The following is a 17,542-nucleotide window of genomic DNA, read 5'->3' as shown; positions in this document are numbered from 1 at the left end:
TCTGCATTTTTACTTGGTACATCATGACCACAGTTTTTTTTTTTTTTTTTTTTTAATGTATTTTATTATTCCTACATTTAGATACTGACACGAAACCATTTCTTTATCACTAGTTCTGAGTTGTTCTTTTTCTTTCATTCCACAGATTTAGTGAGGGTAGAGAAAAGGGGAAAACCTAAATCTTTGACTGAATGGTGACGGTCTGGATCTGAACCTTGTTCTTCCAACCCTTCTGCCAGCTCTGAGCCTCATTGAGCTCTTCCCTACCGAAAGCAACTCCAACTGAAAGTTTTGTCACATTTGGACCCGTTAGCTCTGCATCAGCTTGAATATATTTGAAGGAGTATACACTGTAGAAAATAAACAGCAGAGATTTTCTTGGATACTTCTGTGTGACAACATGGCAAAGAAAAACAGCCAAAAAGGTAAGGGTTAAGACAAAATATGTAATGTAATTTATTGTAAAGTACTTGGAAAGTTCTTGATTTAATCACATATCTTTATAGTTTTCTTCCAAGGAACCAGACTTTGTTATTTATTTTAAAGTGGTTTTCAGGAATAGCTCTCCAGGCTTTCTGAAGGTCTTTCAAACTTTTTTTCTGGACAATGACTGCTTTTTCACCCGTTTTCAGTTAAGTCTTTCTACCTGACAATTTTCAGAGGAATGATGTGTTTGTTTTTCAAGCCACTTAACACTGTCATATGAATCAAGCATTAAAAGGTGCTTATCTGAAAGGAGGAACCAGTGTTGTGTCCACATATACCAGAAAAGGTTTGCAAAGAACCAATTTTATATTGCATCTTTAGGAACTTTTTTTACTAGCAGCCTGTTGCAAAAGCACATCATTTGTTCCCATTGTTTAGTTCAGTCCTTGAAAAATGCCAAGGATAACACATTTAAGATGTTTTTTCACCACCGAGGTGATTTTGTGCTATTAGCTTAAACCTTGGCATATCTCAGGAGTGTTCTTTTAAAATAATTTTTTTTTTTTTTGAAAATGAGGAAACTTGAGAAGCAGATGTCAAAAGAACTGTGAGGCATTAAAAAAATCTATCTACAGCAGATGAACAGTATCAATGACAGAAATGGTCTCAGTAAAAGGGTGGCTGTTAAGAAGCCATTCTTAAGGAAGGAAAATGGCAGAGAAACAGCTGATGTATAGCAAATTACACGTCTTATAGACTGATGAATTCAAATTTGAAAGTTTTGGTTCAAATAATCATCATTAGCCATCTGTAAAACACAATTGAGGTTCTGTAACGTTTTGGGGCTACATTTCAGCCAGTGGTGTTGGGGACCTTTTCAAAATTGGACTTACGAATGCAGAAAAGTACAATCAGTTTTTGAAACGTCATACGATGCCGTCTGGAAAGCATCTGATTGGTAGTAGCTTCATTCTTCAGCAACACAATGATCAAAGATGTTGTTAATACTGTAAAAAGGATACCTGGATACAAAAACAACCCCAGACCTCAACATTATTGAAGCAGTGTGGAATCTATTTGATAGAGAATTGATCACAACATCCAGACAAGAGCTTTGTCTTTCATGAAGCCTGGAGAACTATTCCTGAAGATGACTTAAAAAAAACAAGAAACCTTCTCTAAAAGAGTTCAGACTGTGTTACACAATAAAGGTGGTCATGCTAGTGCTGACTTTCTCTCAATACGATATAGCCTTTATACTGCATTTCCATGTACCCGTTTCAACGAATTGCTATGTCCATTTCCCTAGCAAAAGGGACACGAAGGATGGTGCAATACTTTTGCACAATACTGTATCTCTATATGGTGCACAAGAATTGAGTTACAGATGGGTCACAGCAATAAATTATTCAACAAATAAATGTATGCATGATTGTTTTCAGCTAGAATCTAATGGAGTTGTCCTGAAAGTACGTGCAGATGGCTGTACTTTTACAGCGAATTGGAGCTGTGGATATTTACAGTGACATTAACCTACTTCCATGCATGAGAAAAACAACTTTTACAAGGGCTCAGCAGTTTCCTCCCTCTTGTGTCTTTCAATGGCTAGAGATTAACTGTGGACTTCACTCTGACTCTTCGCATTCAGCTGAAGGCCTTTTGTTTATCATTTTAAAGATTAGTGTCATCTGACCTTACAGGAAGAGATCTCATTTTACCTTGACTCAGCTGCTTGTCTCAGTGAGCCAGATTTATTCTCCTGCTAGAAGAAACTCTGAAGTTTTTCCTTCTTGAAAGAATGTCTTTTTGGATGCTATCATTGGTTATTAGTCATTAAAATGAGATCCGTGCTCCAGACAGTTCAGGCACAGATGTGATGAAGTCTTCTTTTTTCTTTTTAAGCGCTTCCTTTGTGCTTGTATCTGAAGTAGTTGTGCTTACATGCTTAAATAACACATCGTTCCACCTCCACAGTCCTGTGAGGCTGACATCTTCATTTTTCACATTTGTTTATTTGCATACAGGAAGCAAAATCTATTTTCTCAATTTCATATGTAAATATTTTGTTTTTTATCATGTAGATTAACATGTCACGTCACATGTCTGTTTCACAATAATAATTCTGCTGCTGTAACCTGATTAGTATATTTATAAAGGTGGCCAGCAACTTTGTTTTTTGTTTTTTTTCAGGAAATCTCTAAAGATGTCTGCTGGTGGTTTTGTTTTGCAAATGATGCTCTACAGAGGTTTGCAAGTACAATTGAAGGGTTAAATGGAAAATGCAGTTGAGTTTCTACTATATTTTTCCAGATACATCCGGAGTGGTGTTTGATACCCGTTCAAAAATGGTCATGTCCCAGGGTGGAACGGCTGAGAGGATGAAGGAGAAGGTAAGAAATTTACACACTCCTCAGGAGTAGTGCTGCAATTTTCTTTTTCTTTTTGTTTCTTTTTTTTTTTTTTTTTTTTTTTTGGAGGCCTTAATCTGAAACGTCAAATTGCAAAATATTTGTTCTCATTTGTGGATATGGCTGTAGATGGAATTAAGATTAGAATGAAATTATAGAAGAATCACAAAATACATTCAAGAGATTACACGAGGTTTTAAATTGCTGAAATTGCGTCTTTTTTTTTTTCTTCAGAAAAAATCGGCACAATAATTGAACACAGTTATGAGCTTTATATTAATTTAAAGATAATGTACACTGCATAAAAGCTCAACTGAAACAAAATGCAAATACCTGAGTAAACAGATATCTGTAGACCTGCATGTGAGTCAGTGCTATGAGCTTGACGTCACTGTCTTGCAGTAGATCAAAAATAGCATGTCAGCATTGATAAATAGAACTGATAACATTGGAGGCATGATTTTGATGGATTGTACTATCTCAAACTAGTTCTCGATTCCCATCTCTAACCATTGGATTCTTATCTGCTGCCAAAGTTGGACGCTTCTAAAGCTTGACATTCAGTTTCATTTACTGTGAGATGTGTACAGCAGGTTCCTGGAAAGTAGCTTTTTGGCGACAGTAAACACGAGAGGGCAAATTGTCAGAGCATGATTTATCTTGAAGTAGAGCAAAAATCAGATTCACCAGCTTAACAGATATCTTATCTTGAAAAATGAGAGCTATATAGGTATGTATCACTTAATCCCATGCCAGGAAGCATCTTTAAAGCTGTTAAACTATAATTTAACAGTTCTGGGGAGTTTTATATAAGATCCCAAAAATTATTTTACATTTTTGTTAAATTAAATGGTGAAAAGCAAAAATATTTCATTAAAGTGTCCGATATATACACTCACTGGCCACTTGGTAGTCCCTACTTTAATTCTTTGTGGTATTGGTTCAGCAAGGTGCTGGAAACATTCCTTACAGGTTTTGGTCCATATCAGCATGATGGCATCAGACAGATTCTGGTGTTTGTTTAGATTTAGATCCATGATCGCGTTATGCTGACTGTGGAGGCTTTTTGAGTGCAGTGAACTAATTGTCACGTTGAAGAAACCAGTTTCAGATGATTTCAGGAACCATTCACCTCACTTCTCCTAAGTCACCTTTCTTCCTCATTCTGATGCTCAGCTTAAACTTCAACAGGTTGTCTTGACCTTGTCTACATGCATCATATGCTTGTCTGATTATATAGTTGCATTAACAGTCGAATTTTCGAACCAGTCGAACAGTTGTATTGACTAAAGTTGCCATGGAGTGTCATTCTTTCACTGACCAAAATGAAAGCTTTGTGTATTTCTACATTAATAGTGCATTATTAAGAGTATGCATTCATGTCCTACAGCCACTTCTTACTTAAAGTGTATTTTCAGTAAATGTTTGAGGGCCCTTATGCTTGTCAGTGCTAATGTTCACTATGCTTCACAGATCAGTGCTGTCAGGGCGGTTGTCCCCAACAAAAGCAACAATGAGATTGTGCTGGTGTTACAGCATTTTGAGAACTGCGTCGATAAGGCCGTGCAGGCTTTTTTAGAAGGTATGAGGACACCAAATCCCTGAAAGTTACTGTGATGTTGTGTGACTGGATATTTCTGTAAAAGTGAATTTGTAATTTGGTATTTAATGGAGCTTACTTCACTCACTCCACAAGTAGAGTTGTGTTTACATACACAGGTCGTGGGCATGAATGTCACTGTAATTCTGTGCCTTTAATGATTTCTTTGAACTGTCCTGTAATTACAGTGTACATGTTAACATGTACACTGAACTTTTTTTTTTTTTTTGTCCTTAACCTTAAATTGTTTTCACCATCATGCCTGCCATGCTTTGCATTCTGTAGTTGCGTATCATTTGCATGCCTTTGGTTTGGCAGGTTTAATTATAGCAAAGGAGCGTTGTGTCTCTACGTCAGACTACTCTTTTGTTTCCTTAGTTAGCCGTGTCTAAACAACGCCTCGAGGCATTCATATGTTCAGATGGTATTACAAGATTTTCAATCTGCCATGTGTCAGCGTGTACCTTCGTCATCATTGTTTGGTTTACACCGCAGGCAGTGCAGCTGAGATCCTGAAGGAGTGGAATGTCACTGGAAAAAAGAAGGTGAGAACCACAAAGCCTACGTCTTAAACATCTCTTTGTTGAGTTGGCATATTTATGTCACTGTTTCTTAGTAAAAGATTTAGTTTCAAATCATTGATGACATTTTAACCTGCTCTCATTGGTTCTAAAATGCATGGATTTGTTTAGTAAATTCTTCTGCCAAAAGCTTAATTTTCATTTAAATCAAAGCTTTCTCTTTTCTGCATGCACTGAATTAGTTGATATCACTGCACTGATACTAAAAAGATGATTAAAAAAAAAAGAAGGCTAACACTGATATCCTACTGTTCAGCCCAAGAAGAAAAAGAAGCCCAAACCTCAGCCAGAAGCCCCAGCAGAACCTGCTCCACCTGAGGCCACATCGCCCGAAGAGGGCAAGGACGAGCTGAATGGCTTTCATGCCAACGGCTCAGTAATGGACGGAGAGTCTCTTGATTCGCTGAGTGAACACTTGGACTCTGCCTCCCTGGATGCAGCCGAGCTGGACTCTGAACCTGCTACATCCGAAACCACCGGTAAATGCAACTGTTTGGCTAAAATGTGATGGATGGATAGAGTAATTTATGGCCATGCAAATTGCTGCTCTTACAACCTGAACCTTATTTGACCTTTTAAAGTAAATCTGTTAATGGACAAATATTTTTGTTATATGACTTAACTGCAGGAAGGTCACCTTAAGTGAGCCAAGGACACAGTGCGAAAGTCTCATTAGATTTTTATCAATGAAACTTAGATTAGAGCAGAGCCTGTTGCTACATGCTGGTAAAGAGTTATTTATTACTTAACTTGAAGAAATTAATTTGGTGTTATCTAATCAAAATCAAAGTTCAGTGGGGAAGTGTGTACTTGTAATCTTAGTGGTTTAAAAATGTCCTCCTGAAATGTGTGACTAGACAGGTTTTTTTTTAGGGGGGGGTTGTTGTTAACTTTTAAAGTGAATCACATGGTCTGCTGACTTAGCCTGAGTGGGCAACTTGCTTTTTTATTTTATTTATGATTTAGCCACAAGCTCTTCAGGCCCATTTGACTGTTTCCATGTGCTGGTCGTTGGTACAAATGCAAATAAATCTTAAAAAGAGAATTCTTAATCAAATTATATCCAGAGGTCTTTCAGTGTGCTTTGGTGAATGCCATCCCTCATTTCCCTTCATAAGAGTTGCATGCAACCAAAGCATGCTCAAATGCTGTCAGAAACCAGTGCAGCAAGTGCTACAAGCGTACTACAAATAGAAAATACCAAGAACCTTGTCCCTAATAGATTCTACTTCTTCACATGAGGGTAGTTTTATAGTTATTTACTTTGTGTCCTGACAAGTACTTTGTTTTCTCACAGGTGCAGAAGCAGAAAGTCAAGGTAGTGCTCCAAGTCCCACCTCTCAGCCAGGAGGAAGAAATCACCAGACTCCCAGAGGCAATAAGTCACGACAAAGGCCAAACTCAAATTCACATCATCCCCCTGCCTCATTAGCATCTAACACAGATGAGCAAGGATCATCAGGAGTAAAGAAGATGGGTTAGACATGGCTCTTATTTCCAGAAGCCCATTTTATTCTATCCATATTGTTTCTTTGTGCCTCCCAACCAAGGGCAAAGGTAACATGAAAACAAATGTGTCATAGCCCCAAAACTCTTGCTTAACCTTTCCTTATTCTCTCCTTCTCAGCTTCCAACATTGATCGCTCTGTGAAGGACCTGCAGAGATGTACTGCATCACTGACTCGCTACAGGATGGTAGTCAAGGAGGAGATGGACTCCTCAGTAAAAAGGATGAAGCAGACATTTGCTGAACTACAGAGCTGGTATGGGAATTCATTTTAAATCTGCCTGTTGTCATACAGTTGATGTTGAAGTAAAATTGTTTTTTCATTTAACAATCAAAAAGTATATTGATATTATATTGACAATATTCTGTGCTGTTAATAGTATATTTATAAACACTACTTCCAAATAACATAAAATCATAAAGCTAGTCTGCTGATCTCTACAGATGTCTCAGGTAGTTTGATCTAAAATTAATGTCTGAAGTTGTAAAAACACTGCTTTTAATTTTGTGTGAACTTCTTTAAACTTTGTCTTGCTAAACAGGACCCACAGTGGGTTTTTTGTTGGGGGTTATTTTTAAAGTAAGTGAGTAGAAACAAATCAGGAAATAATTGTCACTCCTGTGACAGTGTCAACAAGCCTCTATATTCGTAAGACAACCCTGAAATAATTTAGAATCTTTGAGTCTAAATAGACCGTGACAAGAGATGCATTAAGAAGAAAATTGTTTCAGAAAAGCAAAGAAGAATGTAAAAATAGATCTTTGTTCCAATTTGATTTCTCAGATTTGTGTTGCATGTTCACTAAAGCAGTTCAGACATTATTGCATTTTTATAGGTGCTGCTCAGTTACCTTTGTCCTTCTTGGTGGTGCAACTTTGCATAATAGTAAAAGAGGTCCATGTGTTGAACCTTGGATTGCTTTCATAGAGCCTCTGGTGTGTGCAGAAAAAAAGACTGATTTAGAACACTTTATTAAAGATAATAACAAACTAAATATTTTACATATTATTTCATTGTAGTAATTTGTCTTTAATCCCTGGATTTACACTTGCAGTTGAATTTTTTTTTTTTTTCCACATTAGGCATACAGTTCATGTTAACTGGATTTACAAACCAGTTTAATTGTCCAGTTTTAGTGGTTTGTCTACTTTAGGGTGTTCTTTAAATGGCTTACAAACTTCATAGGTACTGCTGGTCTGAGCAAGAAGAAAAATCCATGCCTGTTAAGCCCCTGATAATTCAGCTGGATAAGATGACTGTCGTGATCATTCTCATGAGACTTTAGTAAAAGCTGAAGTAGCTGGCAGTAGATTATGAGCTCACTAATAACTAATTGGTTGAAGATTATCTGGGTTTAGTCCAAGCTGGCAATTACAGAGTATCGTCTACAAAACCTCAGGTTATTAGGTCTAACTCGGCAAACCAAAAGATTAACTGAAACATTTGCACGTTGATAAAGTGTATTCCTTATAAATTCTCATAGAGCGCAGCCATTGTTCATCTTTCAAAAGCTGAAACCTGATGCTGTGGTTGACTGTGAGGATATCCATTCAGCTCCACTCTTGGCTCCAGACCACTGCTGCCACTGACTTATAAAACTTTTAACAGTTATTCACTTTAACAAAGATAAAAGACAGATCGGTTTGTTATTGTTCAACACCTACAACTCTTAAGAGGCTCTTACTTCAATTCCGTGCCTAAGACTTCCACTTCTGTGAAACACTCATGAAAATTTTTTTTGTTTTATTGTCAGTAAACTAGAAGATTGTATTGAGGCAGCCGGTACAAAAGCAGGTAGTTGGTTATTGTCGAAAATGGATCCTAAGCACCGCTGTGTCGTATTTCAGCTTTTTAGAAAGAAAAGCTACATTGTGGCTTTCTTTTATTTGTAATCTGTGAACAACCATCAGCTGAGAAACAAAACTGAAGCGGTATAATTAGATTTACAAGTGTGGACAAGAATTTTAATTTCCATATTTGCTTTGTGCGTTTTATTATGAGTAATGATGATACCATCTATCATCATTACTCAGACACTCAAGGTTTGCCATGGGTGTAGTCTAATTCTCGTTAGTATCTCACAGCAACCTTTGAGGCATACAAGATGGCCATCTACGTAACGGCTGACTCTGTAATGCTACAGAGAACGGAGCGAGATGTCCTTAGTGTAAAGCTCAAACTCCAGTAAATGTGTTATCCCATCAAGACTGAAGCGTTTATGCCAGCAGTTGTGTTCTCAGGTTCGGGTTATTTGTTGTCTAGCAAGATTACTCAGTCATGAACAGATTTACATGGATATTTTCTCAGAGGTGGAGCTTTGTCCAGTTTAGAAGTGATCAACTTTTGGAGTCTGGATCCAGGAATTTTGGAAACTATTCTTCACCATGAGAGGAGTCAAAATTGTGCATTTCCTTTGGTGTCTCTATAAATGTATGCTGAATTAAAGTGATAAAAATAATCATTATTGATGTTCTTAAAATATTAAACTAATCAATATTCCAATATCCTTCTGGCTTAATTTGTGCATGGTGTGGAGGAATTTTCAGCCTTGGCAGAAGTCTGCTGTCCCCAGTGGTCTTATTGTTTAACCATATTAGTATTTTGCTGCAATATTAGTGCAAAGTCGGCATGCACAATCTTGTTTTAGAGAAGATTCTAGAAAGTTTACCCTCTTTTCTTTATTTTTCTAGTTTAATGGACAGAGAGGTGACTCTGCTGGCAGAAATGGACAAAGTGAAAGCTGATGCCAGTAAGTATTGTATTTTCCTGTATGCTTGTCACATACCACCCTGCAGCTGCTTGTGTTCTTCTCATGATATGATCACCTGACTCAAAGGCCCCAAGACTCTGACCTAAATCACTTCTGGAGGTTGTAAAAGAAATCTTATGGAACAGCAAGTCCCAGTTTCTTCTAAACTGCAGTGTTTTCTTAAGGTCCTGATACACCTAGAGCGTGCGTGCGTGTGTACGTACAATGTAGGCCTCATATTTGTACAACTAGGCCATTCTCTCTTATTCTGTCCTCTCAGTGTAGAGTGTTGTGTGTTCCAGGCCTGGAAAAAGTGAATAGTGTCAGGTGTCAAGGGAGACTCAATGCTGTCTTTGTGCAAGGCGTGTGGTGAATTGAGAGAAAAGCAAAGAAACTCTAGTCCTCATCCGATGTTACAAAAGCCAGGTTTTCTCAAAAGTTACTTTACTCTAAGAATCTCTTCCTTCAGGAGAAAGTGATACAACTGATAATATATATGTATATTTATTTTAGATTATATGTTTCAAATAGAGAAAAAAATAAGTATTTGTTAAACCTCTTTCCTGGCTGTGGGACTGTATCAGTAGTGCTAAGGACCAGTGGGTACTTCAGATGTCCTCTTTAAGATTAGTCTGAGTGGGACATGTCATGTGCTTGTTGAAAACACAGGTGTATGATTGTTGCTTTTACAGCTGTGATTGGACACTAAGGAAGGAGAGGAAAAGACTTGTATCAATTGACTAAGTAGCGAGAGCAAGCTAGAAAGGATTGGGAAAGGTTAGTGATTAAGGATAGAGATTGAAATGTGCTAACAAGTGAGCAGACTATGTTGAGAAGATGGAAGGACTTTGAAGACCTTCTGAATGAAGAAAATGACAGAGGAGGCTGGATGGAGGAAAGTTGGGTAAGGGAGTTCAGATGAGAATGAAGTGAGGACAGCCAAGAAGATGATGATGATGAGTGGAAAGAAAGCTGGATCAGGCGATATACCTGTGGAGGCATGGAGATATTTAGGAGAAAGGGGCTATGGAGTTAGTAGATGATGATGATGATGATGATGATGATGATGATATTAGTAGTATTAAGTAGGTTAACAGAATCTTGGAGAGTGAGAGCATGCCTGAGGAATGGAACTGTACTGGTACTGATTTTCAAGAACAAGGGTGATGTGCAGAACAGTAATAACTACAGAGGGATAAAACTGGTGAGCCATACCACAGAGATGTGGGAAGGAATTTTTGAAGCTAGATTAAGTAGACTAGTGACAATTAACAAGGAGCAGTATGGCTTCATCCTGAGAAAGGCCAGTGCAGATGCAATGTTTGCACTGTCTTTTTGGATCTAAAGAAAGCTGGTGAGGTGGAGGTGGAAGAGAGCCTGGAGAGGTGTGGGTATGTGTTTTCAGCCTATGCTTTGGAGAAAAGAGAAATGAAAGTTATTAGATGTAGTTAAGATACAATGAGCAGAGGTGGACAAGTTTAAGTACCTGTACTAGTCATTCAAAGCAATGAACAGGGTGGACTGGATGGAGTAGGTGGAGAAGAATGTCAGAGGTGATTTGTGACAGAAGTATAGCAGAAAGTGAAGGAGAACATTAACAAGATGGTAGTGAACACCTGCTATAATTGACAGCACTAACCAGTGGCAGCGTGTAAGATTTTCACTGATGGTGACCACCAGGTTGGGCAGATTGAGCAGTTTAGAGAGAAAATTAGAAAAGCAAGGCTAAGATAGTTTAAGCATGTTCAGAGGAGGGATAATAGATATATTGGGGGAAAGGATGTTCAATATGGAGCTGCCAAACAACAGAAAAAGAGACGGGACTGAGAAATTTTGTGTTTGGTGAAGATATGAAGAGATGACATGTCTTCAGAGGTATGTTATTTTTCTCACAGAAGAGAATGCTGGGGGTGGGATGTGCGCAGATGGTTCGTTGTGGTGACCGATAAAGGGAACTGTTGATCAAATAAGAAGCTGTATTAGTGCAGAAGCTCAGAGATTTAGACCAGCGTTTATGTAGAGTGAGTGGAGATGTGAGTGGTGACGCCTATTGTTAAAGACAGTATTGCAGGTGAATACTGCCATACCTCAGCACCAGTATGAATGGAGTCAGGGTTGTGGTGAGATCACAGTTGGCAGCCATCATAATGGGCCCTCAACTGAAATCTTTGTCATTTTCTTTGAACTGGGGACCAATTGCATATTTCTGCAGGGCGACCCATTATTCTAGTTTGAGCTTCATATTTTGTTCTTTGATTCTAGTAGAGCAGCTTTGGATGAGTCATTGTTCATTATCATCCCTTTTGTCTTATACTGGGCCCTGGTGCTGTCTCTCAGGTTATCATTACCTGAAACAACCTATTTTAGTTCCCATCCCTTCCTCTTTAAGATGCTGTTCTTTTGATTGGCTGCATTTCACAAACTGACGGAGTGATGAGTATTTAGATGAAACTGAAAGATTACGAGACCTCTTTATTTTAAACTTAAGCAAAAGAAGAGGGTCGATTTTGAATGTATTTTCAATCATTTTTACTTTTTAAAGAAAGGAAATTCTGTCTTGTCTTTGCTTCCTAACACACAGGACAGTTTGTCTTTAAGAGAAGGCACCGTTTTTAAAGTAGTGGGTGGCCTCAGACTTATTTTGTCTGCCAAATTTCCAAATTGGCTGCTGGACGTGTCTCACAGTGAGCGCTAATGCAGCCAACTTTGGACTGACTAACTGAAATTTTCCTCCTAATTTAAAGTTTAGAGTTTAACAGCTCAGAATCACTTTAGGTGCAGCTCTGTTTTTAAACTTTTGCTTAAATGTGTGGAAGACATAATACAGGCAGACATTTGACTGCATAATAAAAACCCTCCTTAAATTCTTTCACATCTGTTCATATTTTTGCTGCTACGTTTCAGTGATGATCTTGGACGCCCGGCAGAAGAGAGCCGAGGAGCTCCGGCGGCTGACAGATAAGTCGGCATCCATGTCAGAGGAGCAGCTGACTGAACTGCGTGCAGACATCAAGGTACCTGCACAGCACAGCTGCTCCACTTTGATGCTGTCTTTCAGCATCAAAGTGGTGTTTTATTTCATAACCGACTGAATGGGAAATTGGTGTTTATTTGTAATTAATCTACAACTCAAGGCAGATTCTCCTACTTATGCTTACAAAAGTAGAGATGAAAACAACAAATTTTGAGACACAACGTGGGTGGGTTTTTTCCCTGACTTTTATTTATTTATGTTTTCATTTGCAGCACTTTGTGAGCGAGCGTAAATACGATGAGGACCTTGGAAAAGCTCTAAGATTTACATTTGATCTTGAACCGCTGAAGACGAGCATTGCAGGGTTTGGATCAGGTACAGTATCAAAGTCATCTCATTTATTTCTCTTACTGACCTGTGTTCAGCTATGCCTCACGCTTGGCTGGGACACACCTTTCCTTAAATCACAAAATACAAGACCAGCAGGCTAGAAATGACTAATGCAGTAATTATTATGATATGGCAAGCATGCAGTACTGAATGAGCAGAGCGCTATTTTTATGGTTGGAAACTATAGTGGAGCAATAAGGAAGCTTTGATAATATTGTTAGCAGCTCTGTTTATTAATTAACCTCTGAAGAGGAGGATGTCAAGTTGGCTGTTATGAGGGAGAAAGAGGTTTGTTCGTGTTCTTTTTTTTCTTTCTTGGTCTCTGCATACTCAGACCGGTCTGCAGAAGCTGCTGTCCCATCATGTCAGACATTTGGTTTATTTGTATTTTGACTGTGACTGTGCTAATCAGAGCACTCTTTAAGCAGTCTTATCTGACTCTAAAATCTTAACCCAAAAATTGTGATTTCATGCTATTTAAGGTTCTGAGAATGCCTCTAATGTAGATCTGTCTAAAACAAGTTTTTAACACTTTATTTTATGCAATTAGCACACTTTTTTTCTGCTTGGTGAGAAAGGTTGCTTGGTTTACCATTTTTGACCATAGCCTATATTTAACAGAGGGACGTAGACACCATGACTTCACGTACAGGTTTTGGATTTCACCTTTTGAAGACTCAACTTGGTGTTTTTGCTACTGCTGTGTTTTGTGCTGTCAGAATTTGCCATATTTAGACCATTGGGTACAGTGTTAAGTTGTCACCTTAGAGCCCAGTCACACAGGCCTGTGCAAGACCAGATGGTGACCACCTGACAACCTCAGGCAATACGTTTCCTAGTTACCAAACTTGCTGGCAAGTGGTTACTGTTGGTGGGTGAAATTAGTCAGAAAGAGGTGCTGCACTGAAACCACCTCGTGACCACTTTGGTTGCTAGCAGTTTGTTGCAGTTTCACTGTGCAAATTGCAGTTTTTTGTAATTTGTATAACGTCTGTAAAATGCTCTACAACTACTCACCAAGTGGTAGTGAAACTTTAAGAAGTGCAACAGCTGAATGTTCTCCCCAGAGAAAAGCAAAGGTTTCTCCTTATGAAACGTCTAGTTTGGAGATAAGGCAAAACTTTTACTTTGAAGGTGAATGCTGCTGTTTCTTTAATCACATTGCACTTTTTCCAAGTTTTACTACAGCTCAGTGAAAAGTTTACAGAGTGTTTGCAGACAAGCTGGAAATCCATCATGGCAATCTACTAGCAACCGAAATCATAGTAACCAGATTTCTGGTGAAGCCTCCTCTTTGCAACTGTTTTCACCAATTGGTAACCACTCTCTAATTTGTTAAGAATCCACTTTTCTTTCCCTAGTAAGCAGTGGTCACTTGGGGTCACTGACCATTCATGCCTCTGTGACTGATGACTAAGGCTTGTAAAAGCTTTGTTAACAAGTTGTAGTCATAAACTGTACAAGTGCAATGCACTGGGACAGATCATTCATGATGTTCGATGTTCATTAGTGTTACAGAAATATAAATACTAGAATTTCACTCACCAAAATTAAGGCATAAACTTGTGGGAGGGTTTTTTTTTTGTTTGTTTGTTTGTTTTGTTTTTTTTAAAAACCTCACAGCAAGCCATATTAATAATTAGATAAGCCATTAAAGTACTCAAAAAACAAACACAGTGGAGTGGTCCAGTTCAGTGACTGTCACTGGCATAGGTGAGGCCTATTAGCTGCAATTTCCTGTTTTAAGACACACCTGTAAATGTAAGTCTCAACAGTTAGAAAAAAATGAGTCACTTTAAATATCTTTTCAAAAGGAAAACTATTAATAGATCCCAAATAGTTTCTATAACAGGGTGTAAATGTGTTTTTTGATGCTGCCATTGACTTAGTTTTAAGTAACCATTAGAGGAAATGTAGATTTTGGCACTTCTGCATTTGCTTCATCTTTGAGCCCCAGAGGTTTCCGCTGAGTGTTGACTCACTATGTCGATTTTCTCACAGTTTACCACCCACGTACAGGCTACTCAAACCGATCCCGCTGTAGCTCCACATCATCTTCTGTCGCCAGCCCCACCCTGCCGGAGACGCCTGCTCCTACCCAGATCCAGAGCAACCACCCAAGTGAAACCCGTCCTCCACCAGCCAAACAGGTCAGCTGGAAAGCTGTAGTTTGTCAGACATTAGACCAAATGCTGGTTTACTTCACTGACAAACTTTAAACTCTCCCCCTCAGATTTTCCAAGGAAACAGGCGTACCTTCCACGGACAAGGTTATCACACAGGTGGTCAGCGGTATAACGGTGGTTCCTACAATGACAGGAACGCTGGTCGTGCAAACCACCGCCATCAGAATGATGGTGCCTCCTCTGGGCCTACATCACAGCACTCTAACAACTCAAGAGGTCCCTCGCATTCCTCCACATCCTCTCACAACCAAGACCGACCCTCTCACAATGGGCTTCCCCAAAGGGTTCCACGAACACCTGGTCCTTGACATTTAAAAAAAACAAAAAATCACAAGCTCAATCAAACTCATCAACTAACCCTTGAACTCCTCCTTCTCTCCACATACCCTTCCCCAACCCTTCACCTCCTCCCCACCTACTAACTCCTTTTAATGAAGAATAGAATACAAGTTTACATATTTCTGTCAGTTGAGCTGTAGTGCCGCCTCGCCACATCAATCAATTCATCCTTCAAACTTGAAAAGCGCTCACTGTTCTGTAATCGCTCTTCCTCTTTCTTTTCTCGCTCCTGATGACGGTTAACAGTTTCTATCTTTAGGCCCCTTTTGAGAGATCTTACTGTCATGCTATTGTCAGTCTCTGATATTAGTTTTAACAGTTAAAGCAGACTGCCAGAGACTGACATGATTACCTGCAACAATTTGTGCACTATTGAAGTTGAACTCTTAGTACTTTTTCTATTTTTACTGTGGCTTTGTCAGCTCTCTGATTCGAACCTCAGATCTTGTTATTCTGCTTGTCTCCCAGAACCATTTCAATGCCTTCACCACGGAAAGCGTTGTGAAAGTGTAAAAGCAGTTCTAGCATTAGCTGGGACTTCTGAAGAGTAGACATGCAATCAACACTACAAACTGTCATTAATCATTGCAAGGTAAAGAAAAAAGAGACATATCAAACTGTAATCCAGAGCTTTTTGTACAGCTGCTACAAACCGTAGGGAACTTGTTAACGCTAGGGCTTGGCTGTATTGAGAGTAACACTGTGGACACAGATGTTACCCTTTTGAAAGGAGTAGTTTAACATTTGTCAGTGCGCTTTCCCTCACTCTTTGCTCTGAGTTGCATAAGTAGATTAACACACGTGTGCACTAAATATGAATCTGGCAGCTGATTAGATTAGCTTGGTGTGAAGGCTGCAGAAGGAGAGTAACTGCTTTGGCTGTCTTAATTTGGCAAACTGCACCTCTAAATTCACCAATTCACACAATCTTTTCTGGGGTTTTGCACAAAACTGGGATTTTTCTGGGGGGTTAAGTTTGAGGCTAGCTGTTACTCATTTCTGGCTTTAATGCTGAACTGATTGGCTGCTGCTTGTAGTTCCTTATTTAATGTAAGCACAAGTGTGTTATCTACCTTCTCATCTGACTGCATGGAGGTGATAAGTGCCTATCCCAGTGTCAAATGTCAAACTACTCCTTTTTAATATTGCCTAAGGCAGTGATGTATCGCCCTCCCACTGGCCGCCGGAGTTATCATGTGTGCTGTTTTTTGTTTTTTCTTAGCTAGCTGTCCATTGTTTTATAACAAAGAGGGCTCATTACCTTTTGTAGAATAATGTTAAATATGTAAAAACTCTCAACAAAGGATAAGTCCTTTGTGGTGCACATGCTTTTTCATAGTTCTGAACATTTATTCACAGGCCGTTTGTTCTTTGTGTTTTTCTTGCACACGAATGGCATATTAATGTCGTGCTTGCCTTTAGTCACGGACTTCACATTTGCCTTTCTAGAAACATGGATGTCTGCATCATGATGGCTTTGTAAACAGACGGTACTCATAGAGCAGATATGCGATTTATGAATATGTGCAAAAACAAAGTGTAGGATCTATTCTTCCCCTTTTCCTGCCTGACTGATATAGATATCAGCCATTCACTGATTTATGGATATTGGCATGTATGCTGTGTGATACAGAAACTCTTTTTTTTTTTTTTTTTTTTTTTTTTTTTTTTTTTTTAACAACAAAATGCAGAAAAAAGATGCTTGGGGTACTAGAATTAAAAGTTTGTCCAGCAGTGTGACTCCATTGTTTACAAAACTCTCAGCAGTGCCTGCTGCACCACTGAGAAGATGGAGGTGTGGAGTCGAGAAGTGTCTCCACATTAAGTTACGACCTAGTTTGTGAAATACATTACTGGAAACTTAATAATGATCCCAGTATTTTCAATTTCAGTAGATCCCATATTCTCTGTGCGTGTGCGTGTGTGTGTGGGGGGGGGTATTGGCTGATATGTCGATATCTAGCGTCAGTTGGCTCTTCTTTTTATGTCCACTCTGTGCATCTATGGAAGTAAAATTGAGTAAACTGATGAATGCATTAGAGGGTTGTATTGATTTCTTAGATCTTTTTTTTTTTTTTTTTCCTGCCAAGTAGCTGCTGCTGTTGGGGCTCAATCTCATCGTAGTGTCCAGTTTGTGAACAAAAGGCTGGCGAGTACCTCGTCGCTCATCCTTCGACACTACCCGTTTCGAAGTCATTCTCTCACAGTGGGCTCTTAGTTTGGGACATGGACCCCCTGGTGATTCCTCCTCTTATAATCCTGTAGTCAATGTACATATGAAAGGCTGTAGTGGAAAATCGGTTGTTACATTATTGCTGCATCTTCTTCATAACATATTGTCTTCCTTTGAGCAGATTTTTTTTTTTTTTTTTTTTTTTTTT

At 38.8% G+C, this 17,542-nt stretch overlaps 1 protein-coding gene across 1 annotated transcript; it reads left to right on the top strand.

Annotated features, from left to right (window-relative positions):
* Positions 1 to 156: 156 nt before the first annotated feature.
* On the top strand, positions 157 to 16,792 carry spats2 (spermatogenesis associated serine rich 2). Its single transcript, XM_005731572.1, has 12 exons — positions 157 to 425; positions 2,737 to 2,816; positions 4,308 to 4,416; positions 4,930 to 4,979; positions 5,272 to 5,494; positions 6,313 to 6,492; positions 6,643 to 6,778; positions 9,214 to 9,272; positions 12,177 to 12,286; positions 12,519 to 12,621; positions 14,638 to 14,786; positions 14,870 to 16,792. Exons 1-12 carry the CDS (start codon positions 401 to 403, stop codon positions 15,128 to 15,130), a joined length of 1,485 nt encoding a protein of 494 aa, XP_005731629.1. The 5' UTR covers positions 157 to 400; the 3' UTR covers positions 15,131 to 16,792.
* Positions 16,793 to 17,542: the final 750 nt, after the last annotated feature.

The sequence above is a fragment of the Pundamilia nyererei genome, unplaced genomic scaffold (genome assembly GCF_000239375.1).
Source record: "Pundamilia nyererei isolate P.nyererei 1_Seehausen unplaced genomic scaffold, PunNye1.0 scaffold00044, whole genome shotgun sequence".
Lineage (NCBI taxonomy): Eukaryota > Metazoa > Chordata > Actinopteri > Cichliformes > Cichlidae > Pundamilia > Pundamilia nyererei.
The sequence above is the reverse complement of the archived record's forward strand: the minus strand, read 5'-3'. Positions and strand labels throughout refer to the sequence as shown.